A 14635-nucleotide genomic window follows, 5' to 3' on the forward strand; every position below is an offset into this window, starting at 1 on the left:
AAACTGATAATAAGTACATTCATTCATCTGCTATGGCACAATGCTGTGTAATAATGACTACGAGGAGGCAGCGCAATCAATGATCATTAGAGGTATAGATGGCCCAGACACGATTAACACGGCTTGGCTAATTGCCTTCATAGGCATTGCTGATCATCTTGCCTGGAGGTAATGCTTTGAATTGGGCTACGTCTGCCTGCCACAGATCCTGGAGTCTGAGGCTCGGGGTTACCAACTGTGTCGCTGGATCCTGAGCGATCTGTGAGATGCGCTGTGCAGATGAGATATGGCAGTTCAGCCTGGGGGGGCTTCCCAGCTGCGGTGCTTGGCAGTCACGGGGGTGTCATAGCCTGTCAGAGCTGGCGGCTTTAGGAACGCAAGCCACAAGAGATAGGAGGGGGGAAGGGGGCATCAGCGAATGTAAAAGACGCCGGAATTGTCTGCGAGCTAAAATTGTCTGACCACCAAGAGATAATAATCAAATTTACATTTGGAACGTCGCAGGATCTTAAAGTACCACATCCCTTTCTTGGCAACGGCCACAAGATATCTATTGAAAATGTACTCAGAGGACTTGTCTATGGTTCATGGAACCATTATCAGTCTACAAAACAGCCCACATAAGACTGAGGACCCTAAACCTGTTAGGGACACTAAACCTATATTAGAAAGCCTATAAGACTGAGACCAGAGGTAATAGTTGGATGTGGTCAACTCATCCCAAGATGGCCACGCTCCTTACCGGCACCAGGGGCTGGGGCTGTATGAGAATTGTAAGTTTGACATTTACTGCCTAAATATAGTACCAGAACCAAGCTTCTAGGAATAAGAGGGGGTCATTCTTTTGGCTTTTGGTTCTGCAGTTTAAGGTCCTTCTTGATCCTGTATACACATCAGAATCTCATGGCTGGAAAAACTTTAAATCTCTACTGGGCAGTATCAAACACAGTGAGAGGTTTGGTTGACCAAGGACCCCTTAAAGAGTCTTAAGCCCTGATCTGCTAACCCAAACCTCCCTTATTATAATCTACCATATATGGCTGTGGTATGGGTTTCCCTTACTGGGGACTATCCAAATTATTGAAAAGTGACCACAAATTAAGCATGGCATAGGATTTTATGCTACATAGTATAAGAGAACAACGCTGCCCTAGGTGAAAATACTATAACATGATGGACACCGACGATTTTCTAAATTTTTGCATAACTTATAGTGGTTGTCATTCAGCTTTACCAGAAATGTATAGCATGTACAGGATCTAATGGCATAGTGATAGCCTGGTAATAGTTTTAGGTGAATTTAATCTAGAATAGCACAAGTGTGATTCTTTTCTCTACACTAAATCAATGGGCCGGGGTTGGTATCTTACAGGACCGCTGTGAGGATTTCATTGTAACTTCTGTTGACATGTCGCTTAACTCGCTTGCTATCAGTGACAAGCCCGGATGTGGTGCCCTGACTCGGGCCCCCACTGTCTGTGAATGAATGTGCAGAAGGCAGGCCGCCTCTCTGACAGCTGGACACATCACATGGAGTGACACTTTAAGCCCAGGAGGCTGCGGGTAAAGCCAGGATCAGAAGGCAGGATTAATATTAGACAGGAGAAAGCAGAGATAAAAATCTTCATGGATCTGCATTTGTATCACAATTGCTACAGAGACAGACTACAGGGTATGCATCAAAATATTGCCTCCCCTTATAAAGTGATTTGTAATGTACTCCCCCCACCCCATCCTACGTAGGCCTCAGAAGGAACCTTAAATTATTGATGTCTCCTGGTAGTCACTATATGAATGTATGTATCCAATGCTCTCAGCGACCTACACAGTGTGGCGCCAGCCGTCCTGCCATCAAACCCAATATAGAATGCAATTTATCAAACCCGAATTTGCATCCTAATCATCTGCTTTCTCATCACAGCTGATATGTAAGAAACAGTTTTAGGCTGTATTCACACGAACATAAGGGGGAGGTATACACGGCTGATGTACGCCCCCCATACATCGCTATGGACTCACAGCGCTCAACGGGAGCAGTACCCCGTAGAATGTCCTATCTTTCTACGGAATACGTTGCCGTGCGCCATATATTCCTATGGAAAGGGGCGGGGGTGAGCCGCGCTCTCCGCCTCCTCCTCTCCCCCAGCACTGCCGTGTGCCCGCCATTCTACGGTACGATGGGCAACGGCAGAGTGAATGTAGCCTTAGGTTGTATTAGGCTGTGTGTGTGTATATATATATATAATGTGTGTGTGTGATGTATGTATGTATGTATGTATGTATGTATGTATGTATGTATGTATGTATATGTACAATATAGTCTTTAGGGAATATATATATATATTAAAGGGGAAAGAGAAATCCACGATTTCAGCATCCCCCTGCTGTGTTGCTGAGCCATTTTCCATCTCTCATCAGGGAATCAGTCACTATCTGAGGATGCAGATCCCCTTCCCCCACCCTAAGGCTGGTACATTTTAATAAATCAAGGCCACCCCTTGACTCTCCGTCAGGATGGAGAGTAATGATTTTAATAAATCAAAGCCCTAACGGGTTAGTCGAGCTGTGGCCTTGATTTATTAAAATCTGTGCTCCGGTTCTCAGCCTCGCTCCTGTAAAAACAGCTGGTGTTCCTTGTGACAACGTTTTCACCGATATCGGACTCCGGCAGGCGCTATGGATCTGCTCTTCTGGATCTATATTGTCACATTTTCGAGTTTTACCTACATTATTTCCTACTACAGTGTTACTATACTAAATTCTAAAAAAATTCTTTTAATAAAACATGGATTGAACATTTTAGCTTGTATTAAAACTAGAAGTCTAATTACTTTGTAACCTACAGGGGTCTGAGCTATCGAGCCCCCACGGATCACCAGCATAACGCACTGGGATAGCACCCAGCACAGCAGGTGGCATGTTGCATTTTACAGGAAACACATGTGAAGGCAATAGAGCACTTCATTCCCAGGACCATAGGTAGTCCCGAAGGTTGGACCCTTACTGATCAAAATGTGATATCCTTATCATAAGCCATGAATTTAGAAGATGAAAATAACCCTTTATTTGTCTTAGTATTGGTTCGCTGTATAAGGCTTGGATAAGTGTAGCCCATACTTACCACTGTGGGTAGGTACTGCCATGGTGTTGGCCAGTTGGTACAGCCGTTGCTGCTGCTCCTCGAAACTCCCATGCTCATTGAGTGCCGACATCATACGCCTGTAGTGCTCCTCGGGGGTCATTTGAGCCAATGGTTCCTCCAGCAAAGGAGTCTGGGAATTTTCTGGAAGGAAACAAAAAAAATTGCTAACTTTTTTGTCGCTAAGAGATGAAACAATTAACAAGGACTAAATAATACAGAGTTTGAAGGAACATTAAAAATCTGCACTTTCCATACTGGGAACACACGGGCCATAGTGACCGGAGACCGCGAAAAGTTTACATTATTGGGGACGGGATTTATTGAAATTCCTAAAATTATGCTAATTAGACAGAAGTGCTGTGATTAATGTTATCAGAGCTCCTCTGTGCTCTTGCTTCACAGGCTGTCACACTCCCCTCCTCCTTGCATTCAACACTTCCCCCTCCCTCTGTAATCTAACATCAGCAGAGGAAGTTTCAGTACATGGTGGGAGGGAGGAAGTGCCCTTCAAAAAGTGTAACAGCAGCACGGAGGGGCTCTGGTAATGTCCCTCAGAGCCCTTCTGGCTCCTTAGCAAAATGATAAAAGTTGATTTTAGAAGGAAGGAAACCATAGATAACAAATATAAGAAGATTACCATGGTCACAGTGTCTGGATCTATGAGTAAGTGTCCCTGGTTTATACAGGATGGATTTTGATGGTAGATTTCCTTTAATCCTGAACAACCCCTTAATTCCTATGTTTAATGTCTGATTAAAACCCCTTAGATTTTCAGAAATGTGCTACTTATGCACAGAAAAAAGTCCCATAAAAAGCAATCTCTTAACACTATCCTGTATATGCCTGTGTATTTATTTGCTTGGATACAAATGTTGTACTCGGCTAAAAATAAGCCTCAAAAATGCTAAGAGTAGTAATTTTTACTCTGCCTTAGTGCGACCTCTGCCAATTCCTAAAATCTAATTATTAATAATTTGTCCAGGCCTGATTTAGGGCATAACACAATATTCTCCATCTTCACACCTGCACTACAGTCCTCATTTTGTAAAGGCACACACCTGGGTACATAGACGCCTCTCCAGACGCCCCTGTGTGTATATTTATAGTGCGCCGTCACCTGCAAGCACGCTACTCGCTGACCTTTCTGGAAATAGGCAAAGCCAGCCTTGGGGGAAGAAAGCGCAATTACATTAATAAAGGCAGGAGGGCGACTCTTCCAGGGCGCCAAACATTAGTTCTCTCCAAAAAAGCGTGAAATGATTCTGGCCTGCGCAGCAAATAGAAACTATGGAGTCTAGAGGCTGCAATGTTCATTGCAAGTGATCAGAAGCTTAGAAAGGAAATGGGCCAGAACTTTTTTTTTTTACTAGCTCAGACAGGACTAAGACAGATCATATACATTATATAACAATATTTGTTGGCTCATCCAAACATGCACGTGTTGACGCTTGTGAGTGCGCCAAAACATTAGACTAACAAAATGATCAGGGAAGGTTCGTTCCAAAAGTCTGATCCGAACTCCATTCAACATTTACATTAATCCAATGTGCATGGTCATTGAGATGCCCCAACAATACTAATGTGTGCCAAGACGACTAGCGGTGTACACTGAAGTGGGTGTGGGGCTGCTATTGGCCATCCCTAATTAACAACTTTAAGAACTTCTCGTTGTCCCTGGTATGAAGCCGGATTATTAGCAATATCTTGTTCTGGTGTTGGGTAGGAAGTTAAAGGGATTTTAGCGTTACAGACTAAGTGTCAAACACCATTTATCTGATAAAGATATCAGACTAATTCAATAAGGTCCCATAATCCTTCCAAAGGTCTTGCTGTAAGTGGCCATTAAGTAAGACAAATCCTTTCTGTGTTGTGTTTACTGAGCATGCTGGGAGTTGTAGTATTCCAAAAAAAAGCAGGTTTGAGACCTATATCTATTTACACACATACAAAGATTGAAGTGATCACTAGGTGGCAATGCATACTATACACAGCATCCCAAGCCACGTGTTATTAGTGATTATATATTATTTAGGGAGATTACATGATTGCTGATATAGAGACCGGGGATGTGCCTGGAAGTATAGAGGTTAACACCATAATCCGTTCCTACTTGTGGATTAGAAGAAAAAAGAGAAAACGCCAAGACATGGGTCTCTAATTACCAAGTATCCAGACAAAACCTGATCCGGAGCTTTACATGCACTCAGCCCTCCCTAATACCATGCTCGCTGCAGCTTTTCTGTGTCTGCCCTGATCATTACCGGCTAATATGGCCAAAGACTGGACATTGATCCAGCCAAATCTCCAAGAGGCACCAGAAAGGCGATGGATGGAGCAGACAGCAGCATCTGTCTGTCTGTCTTTCTTCCCCTCTGACTTGCAAGGAGAACAATTATCCGGTGACGAAAGTAGAGGCGTCATCCAATTACTGGCTGTGCTCCGCTCTTCCCGGCAGAAAGGTGGGATGGCTCATGGAGTGGACAGATAGCCAAGAGACTTATCTTACTGCATATATAGTCTTTGTGCCATCCCCTTTATTTGTGCCGCTTGACATCGGCTTTAATTCTTGTGCTCAAATGAAGTGTCAGTCTTGACTGTATTCCTAGAATTCTATTTACAGGCTTGGAATACTTATGAAAATAAATGGCGGGGGGCACAAAAGTACATTGAATGTGACATACGGAATTCCTGGTATCCAAAGAAATGACCTAGTGTGAACTGATGGATAATCTTGCGATAGAATATGATAGGAGCCAGGTCACCAGGAATTCTGATTGGATGCAAAAAATTCTGCTATAGCCCCAATCATCTGTGTTCACGTACGGAATTGAGTTGGAAATGTAATTCAAAGTCTATGGGGAGAAACTTGGCCTAATTGTATGGCGCTAACATAGTTTGTAAACATAATGTTAACTCAATGCAATTGTAAACCCAAAACAAACGCCATGTGTGAATGCGGCCTGATGGTTCTGTGAAATACCGCCATCAGTCCCATAGTGGATGAATGGCGCTCCAATAGCACCCCCAGAAATCAGTCAGTTATGACCACAATGTAGCAGTGTTGAATCTGTCATTACACTAACTGCTGTTCTTTAATTTCCACACAGATGGCCGAGATCCTGTAGGTTTTACCTACAAACCAAAGCCATCCCATAATGCTCTGGCAGGAAAGGGGTTAACGTCAAAGATTTTCAAGGCCACCGAATGGGTCCATTGTGCCAGGTCCCTCTTATAATGAGAAAGATTCAAGGAGACCTCAAAACAAAGGAAGGAATCTACAGAGACTCCAAAAATAAAAACACTAATTATTTCTGATTAATTTTGTTTGGTAGCGTGAACAGAAGCTCGGAGAATTAATTGCTAGGTTTTTTTCATCTACATTTTTTTTCTTATCCCGACTCTGAGAGTGGTGTAATTATCCGCTGTGCTGTCCTGAGCATGCGCGCTCCAGAGAGGAAAATATTTAGTATCAAGAAATACATGAGTTTAATAGATGGGAACTGGGGGCTGATTTTAGCAGAATAGAGATGTCATGGTACATGTAGTTCTAATGCCTCTCATACTAAAGTCCTACCTGTGTAGCCCTCTATTCTTAAAGGTGCCATGACACTTCTAAGGAAATCCATTTTTCAAACTGATCCTGACAGATTCCCTTGACCTTAGAGAGGACCTTTCATCATATAGGTGCTGCTTTAGAGGCTCAGTGTAAGAGAAGGTTATACACATCCCCTCCTCTGCTCCAGCACCTCCTCTCTGACAGTAGTGGGGATTACAACGGTCAGATACCAGGACTGATATCTCAGCAACGGTAGGGACTAGAAAGAAAATTTAAACTGCCCCTGAATCTGTGAAGCAGCTCATATATTATGGTTTGTTCATCGTAACATGTGTGAGGTTGAGAAAGGTCATCTTTAAATGTTCTATCAGTTATGTATCATATTTGGCACTGTAGACAGCTACTAGCTAATATAACATTATTTGTAGCATACAGAAGAAAACTGCTTTTATGTGGACAAAGACAAAGCTGCATCTATATACAAGTATAAAATAATACAAAAATGTCTATTTATTTTAAACATACATGAGAAAAATGTCCATAAATACAGCACATACTATCAGATATCAGCTACTTATCCTTGGGAGTCCAGGGTATGCTTAATCATTCCCAGAAAACTATGTATCAAGCAACTCAGCTGCTCCTGCTATATAACATGCTACCTGCAGATAGGACACTATATACAATCTGTTCAGCTCTTTCTGCTCTGTGACCTGCTGCCTGCAAATAGGACACTATGTACAAACTGCTCAGCTCCTCCTGCTCTATAACACGCTACCTAAAGATAAAATATTCTGCAGATAGGAAACAGTGTGCAATCTGCTCAGCTCCTTCTGCTCTATAACATACTGCCTGCCGAAAAGACATTAAGTAGAATGTGCTCAGCTCCTTCGGTTTTATAACATGCCATATACATTTCTCAGATAACAAGAACAAGCACATATGCAAAGCGCACGTATGTATACATATAACATTTGGGGACATATGCTTTATTTTGGTTCATTCCCAAGTTTTTTTGTTCAAAATAATAAGAAACTCACAATAGAGTAATTAGGTAAAAGGTTTTATACTGTATTTGTTTAAATTTTCCACATTTCTACAAAGTAAATAACTAGAATATGAAATATTAACTTCAATAAGTCCCCAAAAAATAAATCTCAAACTTCACTAAGGAAAGTTACCAGATAAATTATCACTAAGGTCTTACGGACAAAAATAAATAAAATGTGAAAAATGTAAATTAAAATTGTGCCAGAAGACGCTCCGGACAATTCCCCCATAGACCCATACATTTTGAGGGCAGCAGCTGCCAAGAACCCTTTCAATCTGACGGTGCCCTTCCTCATCCCGTCTCCTGTTGGCAGCTCGGAATGGATTGGATCACGGCTTAATGTCTGGGGCTGACATCATGTAAAGTTTTAGCCGCCTCATTAACACCCATCTGCATGCAGAGCAAATCATTAGGGCACAGAGGAGTGATGTCCCTGATAGCAGTGAAAGGGTGGGCTAATGAGGCATTTTTATCCACTCCGTAGCCCTTCGCCTCCTCCCTCCGGTTACACTTTGACACTCCACAAACACATCACCTTGACAACTCACCCTCCCTCCATCCCCGCCCCTCCACAAGTCATACAACCCCCCCCCCCAATCAACCCCCACCCCACTTGCAATCAGCTTAAGGACGGGGTGCCACTTACCCTTCGGAGACTCGCTTCGGGCTTTCTTGCTTTCCAGTGGGCACTCGCTGTTACTGTTGGGAGAGCATTCCCTCTTCTTGCCTAAAAAGTCATCTACAAGAAAACAGGAGAATGTAACGTAAAGTGCAATAAACATAAAACAACACAAGTATTATATTTTCTTGACACCAAGGGGTTAAGGGAACAGCGGAAGAAAAAAAAAATTATAATAAATTACACAAATACGCCTAAGTACGGAAACAGACGATCAACCGGCTGCCGGGGAACCCACTAAGACGAGAGCGATTTCCGATACCCCCCGCGTGGTGCATGAGCCAGGGAGAGAGGAGGGGGGGAGGGGATCAATGAAATGATTTGGAGCCATAAAAATATTAAATGCAGGTTATTCTTACTGAGATTCATCATCTGTCCCCTGTGTGTTTCCACAGCTTTGGTGCTGAACAACTACAAAGAAGCGTGAGATTCTCCTCAGCCTCTACTCCAAATGCTTCTACAAGAGCCCTCAGCCGCCTTCTCTGAGTATTCCCTGCGCTCCCTGCCTTTCTCCACGTCTCCTTGGCTGTCTCTCTGCCTTCGTAACAGTCTCGCCTCCTCTGCCTGCCTGTCTCTCCCACTTCTCTGCCCTTCTGCTCGCCCAAGCTACGGAAACGTCAGACTCTTTTGCATTAGTGAAGCTCTGCGAGCCAACGCAAATATCTAATATACAATTACAGCGTCCCCCTGCACAGATTTCCAATCAATACCCTCCTATTATGTGGCTGGGGGAGGCTGGGAGCCTGATACTGCTGCACACGGCAGGAAGGAAGAGGCAGGCTGTCATTGGAAGCCTCAAATTCTCATCTATCAAGAGCTTGTTATAGAATAGATGCAGCATCGTACAGGAGCACGCTACCTCCACAGAAAGGGCTAGCTGTGCATGAGCGCTGGACGCCGCACGCCAATTACAAGCCGTCCCTGTGTCTGCATAAATGAAGACGTGTTTTGTACAATTACCCGAGAGATGCTTATTGTTTGGGCTCGTATGGAAGATTAACCCTATGTGTACGCTGCTCCTTAAAGGGACAACGTCACCAGCATTTACCCCATTAAAACTAACAGCCCCCTCAGGTCGGGTATAAAAATCCTTTTTAGATTTCTCTCTTTTATGTGAAATCTCACCCTATTAACCTATATATATATATTTTAAAAAATCATCCAAAGTCATGTGAAAATCAGCAGAGAAGAGTCATATTTTGCTTGAGGCTGTAGGGGGGGGGGGGGGGTGCCACTTCACACACCCCTATTTTGGATGTATAGTATTTAGAAACATGCTGCTCGTGTCATATTAAACATAAGAATCTCATATTTCATATCGTATCAGGAGGTCCTATAAACTACAGAACCAGATAGACAGTTAAAGAAGAAGTCAGACACTGAAAGAAGAGATTTGTATCTTTAAAACGACACTATGGAAGCGAAGAGACACTCTCCCTGCAGCCGTTAAACTTGACCCATCTCAGGGAAAAATATACTCTTCTAGGCTCATTTGCATTTTTTTTTTAATAGGGAAATGGGTGATATTTCACATAAAAGAGGGAATTCTAAAAAGGATATGTTATGCCCTACATGAGGGGGCTGCTAGTTTAATAGGATATATAAGATATAATGTCTTCAGACTACAGCGACCATCACCAGCGAACGCAGGTTACATATAGGTTACATAGACAAATAGGCAAGCTATATTTGGCCATGTCTACAGCGTGCGCTACTTAAAAGTTCTGTTGCAGCATAAAGGGCAGACAAACAAGCACAGGCAAAGTTTGTACAAAGTCACAGACAGTGTGCTCGGTCACGAATTCTGCAAACACAAACACTGGCAATTCGCCATTCAACCTTCAGCGTATGCTCCTGCCAGGAACGTTACAGACAAGGAAGGGCAGGAACCTACAGGCTTGACGAGTGCGCCAGAAGCTACCCACACACAGACACAGTCACCCTCTCCTGACAAACACAAACAGAGACGCTTCCCCCTCTCGCCATCGTCAGTGACATAGGGGGCAGCTTCTGCCGCTATAGAAGAATGTCATCAATCTCAGCAATGTCTGCGACTTATCCTTGCACGGCTCATGATGAATGCCTCTAATACTGAAGACGGTGCTAAAATAGGCACAAGCTCTGCGCTGGGTCTGACCTGTCATCTACGCGGCACGATTATGAAGAACGGCAATCATTTCCAGGCCACACGCATAATAATGGGAACATTTCCCAGATATGTGGATAGAGGAGGTCACATGATGTAGACCCGTCACCGGCGAGCATCCACAAAAAACATGAAGCTCCTTGGCCCCAGTACAAAATATATATCCATAGATTAGGGCTGAATGAGTTTCATATGTGGAGATGAATGATGCACAACCCGTTTCAAAAACGATTGGCTAAAAAGGCGGAGCCTGTATAACGTTTCTCCAATGTAAACAGTGTTCGACTATGGGGTTCCTGCAAAATTCCAACATTCTGAAACGGAAATGGTTTGTTTCTACTTCTAATTGGACAGGTGACGGTTAGGTTACTGGATAATTTTTTATAGCACATGTGGTCAAAATATGAAAAAGGTGAAGCCTAGCATGACCTTCTTGTCTATAGTTTAGAAATACAAGATCTCCATAATGTATTTTACCATGTATCTGGTTGGATATCCTGGCTGAATGCTTCTATACGTTGCTATCCGGTATATACTGGCTGTTGGGTGAATTTTTGCTCCGTTTTGAGCCGCGCGGCACACCTTGATGTGTGCGCGCTCCCATCCTGTGGTCTCCTAACAGCTTGTGTTTATTGGCTTGCAGTGGAGCAGATGTGTGTGTGGGATAGGGGGTAGGCTCTGGCTCAGCTATGAGAAGCACTGTCCCAGATCTCTACAATGATTTACTAAATTGGCCATCGCAATGCCACATGAGTATGTCTGGGAGGCCAGCGATGTAGGATTGGAGGGCAGTTGATATCTTGCATTTACTCACAACATTACCCAATGTCACAGATGAACAGAAATGTCACAGATGGGAGATTTTGGTAAATGGATATTGAAGAATTCAAATCTGATGTCAACATCTCGGATTTTGTGACACGTTGCTAATATGATACTTTATATTGAACATTGGGTCAATGGGCAGAATTTATTTTCCATGTCCGCAGCTATACCTTCATAAAGATAAAGATTATAGCGGTCTTACTATAGATACATGTATTGTATTGTCATGTTATTGTAAATCATACTCACTGCTGAATGTCCTCTCCCTTTTGATTCCCTTTCTACAACCACTTCCTGTACCTGTTTAAACAATGCAATGTGACTGCTCAGCCAATCATACAGGGTGGGTGAGAACTGTGGCCAGTAATTGGCCGAGCAGTCACATTGCAGTGTTAAAAAGGAACAGGAAGTAGAGACTGGTGGTTGCGGTATAGGAATCGGAAAGGAGAGATTAAGCCGTTTTTTCCAACTGCTTCCAATATTCAAAATATTGGTGTGGTTCCCATCAGGAATGAGTATAATTTAAATGAACTAAATAAGGACTATACAGGTATATATAATAAGATCACTAAAAACATTATCTTTACGCACAAATGGTCTCGGACTTGGAAAACTAATTCTGCCCACTGACCCAAAGTTTGTACCAAGTCGGAGTAGTCATTGCAGTCATATTGCAAGGTCTCCAAATTCAGTACAAGAGATTTCAACTACTTTTACTTTTGTACTGGTTCCCTACTCTGTATAGCCATCCGTGCCATCCTCTGATAAATAATGCTCTCCCTGAACCCTATGAGCGGCTGTTGTACCGCTATGCTCTGTGTTTGTTACTGTGTAAGCCTTATGGCTGCCTGCGAGATAAGCCAAAGGTTGGTGCACAGATTGCAGATATGGGAACGCGTTCAATTAGGGATAAACCTATCCAAGGGCTGTGCCTACTCCACACTCAAAAAATGGCCAAACCTGGTTATACAATTAAAAGAGCCATTTTTGTAGCATTTGAGATTTTTGTTTGCATCATGTTATTCTAACCTGAAATATTAATAGCAATATACGGTAAATATTCAAAGCTGCTGGAATGAAAATCTAGAACCAAACAAGAATCACCTATGTGCTCAGGTCCCTTATGTAAAGAATAAAGTAAAGACTAGCGAGTGCATCGTTATAAAAAGTTTAGGAGTGAATCAGGATAATGCAGCATGTTATAAAGCAGGCGGAGCAGAGTAGATACATATGTAGTCTTCTAAGGAGGGTCCTTATAAACGACTGCATAAGAGCCGTTGTCATTCCCTGATTTAGACCGCCCATTGGACTCCTAAGCATAGAAAGAGTTGTTTTTGATCAATAAGTAACACGTTATACAGATTTTTTTCTACAAAGCTCTATATTAACCTGTTCAGCTCCTCCTGCTCTATAATACGCTTTCTGCTATACCGCCAAAATGGCCTACAAAGCCCCGGAGAAGGGATTGCTATGCTTTTCCTATGCTACAACTGGAATGAGAACAGAAATCTTTTTATGCTTTATTCAGATGATCCCCATGGCAAAGAATTACGGAGACGGCGTTGTGATTGGGGGCAGGGTCATTACATGACTTCATCAGACGATTCCGAATTTGGTACGGATGTAATAATTACCCAGTCGGCAGCGACTATTAGCTACGTTCATTATTCCATTCACATACAATCTCTGTTTGGAGTTTTATTTTTCTCGTCTCCTTCAATCCCCGTATCCTTTTTAATTTTTTTTTCTTCCCCTTGATCTATACTCCGCCGCCTCTCCCCTTCCTCTCGATGCCTGTTTCTTTTTACAAGCGTGTTTCCTTTCCTTGCGCTCTCTATGGAGCTCTCTGTGCTATTAAGGAGCAACCTGCAGGGCAAACACAGCTGCGGGAGCAAGCATTAGAAGGCGGCAGCAGCACATCGTGCCTGTGCCCAGCTAATGAGGCAGTACTTAACCACACTGACTCTACAGAGCTATGCCACTGAGCCCATCACTGGGTTAAGCGCCCCAAAGTGCGCACACCAGAGCTTGGCATGAGCCACAGATCAGTGGGGCCACCGCGTCTCCTGTCCGTGACACATCTGACGGCGCAGACTTCTTAATTCCTTTCTCCTGTTCCCTTAATCTGTCATCTCCATCAGGCTGGGGAAGTGGCAGCCAGCAAACCAGGGCTCCCGCACAATCAATCTCCACATTACAGCTGACAGAATGGTGCTAATAACTTATTGATCTAATGTTTGCCGAGCCCCACCGGGGCTGAAGAGCTGCCACTGATTGGCTCCGGGAGCCGAGACTCTGCCCAGAGCGAAGCGGAAAAGCTTTCAAACTGTCTTCTTCACGAGGACCGGGAAAGAGGAGGGGGTGGAAAGACACGCATCGGAGATGGCAGGAAAGCGGCATGAGGGGAGGAGAGGAGGAAAAAATAATAATAATAATAATTGAAGAGATCGGGCATAGGGGATCTACCCAGGGCAGATGCCAAAAAAGATACCATAACCCGTAGGGAAGAGGTCACCAGAAAATGACCTATTATTTTAACTACATAAACAAATTTTTTAGGGATTTTTGAAGATTTGTTTTGATATTAAAATATAGATAAAGAAGAATCATATCCTGCAATCTTCACTCTGACCACTAGGTTGAATATTAGATTGACAATTCTTGCTAATTCTGTAGGGGTTTTCTACTCAACACTCACCTCAGTTACATCACAGACAAGAAAGATTACAGATTATAATAAAAGCTAACACCACCTATAGAAAACACCACTATTACATCACTACTGACCGATGTCATAGATTATCTACAGATCCTGTACATTCCCTCCAAAGGACCTATATATAATCAATATACTGTATAGCACACATACATTGGAAGTAACAGTATAGAAAATATACACCTGTAATAACTACAGCCAAACCATGATCAGATCTGTTCGGTATGGTACAGATAGGAGTATAGCATTTTTGGGTACAGTGAGACTTCTACTTAGTTTTGACTGAAGAATTGGTGCAACTACACAAGTTGGATCCGAATAGATGGTTTAATCCAATACATTGCGCTTTTATAAGGGTGTGAATGTAATAGCTATAATCACAACATTTCGATATGTTGGGGACAACTGAATTTTACCTCCAAACAAACAACACAAAGAGTATGGTGTATAATTTGGCAACTTATTATAAAGGGGCAAAAAAAAAAAAAAAAATGTCCAGGAACCAAAATAGGAGACAGTA

At 42.9% G+C, this 14635-nt stretch overlaps 1 protein-coding gene across 4 annotated transcripts in view; it reads right to left on the reverse strand.

The window, feature by feature from the left end:
- The window catches only part of SAMD11 (sterile alpha motif domain containing 11), a 104845-nt gene that overhangs the window by 19349 nt on the left and 70861 nt on the right, over positions 1–14635 (reverse strand). For all 4 annotated transcript variants that reach the window (XM_072155921.1, XM_072155920.1, XM_072155923.1 and 1 more), the window contains exons 6-7: positions 8396–8488; positions 3122–3283 (exon numbers count right to left, since the gene is read on the reverse strand). In XM_072155921.1, coding sequence (XP_072012022.1) covers positions 3122–3283; positions 8396–8488 — 255 coding nt within the window. The remainder of the gene's footprint in view (positions 1–3121; positions 3284–8395; positions 8489–14635) is intronic.

Source organism: Engystomops pustulosus, chromosome 6 (assembly GCF_040894005.1).
Source record: "Engystomops pustulosus chromosome 6, aEngPut4.maternal, whole genome shotgun sequence".
NCBI lineage: Eukaryota > Metazoa > Chordata > Amphibia > Anura > Leptodactylidae > Engystomops > Engystomops pustulosus.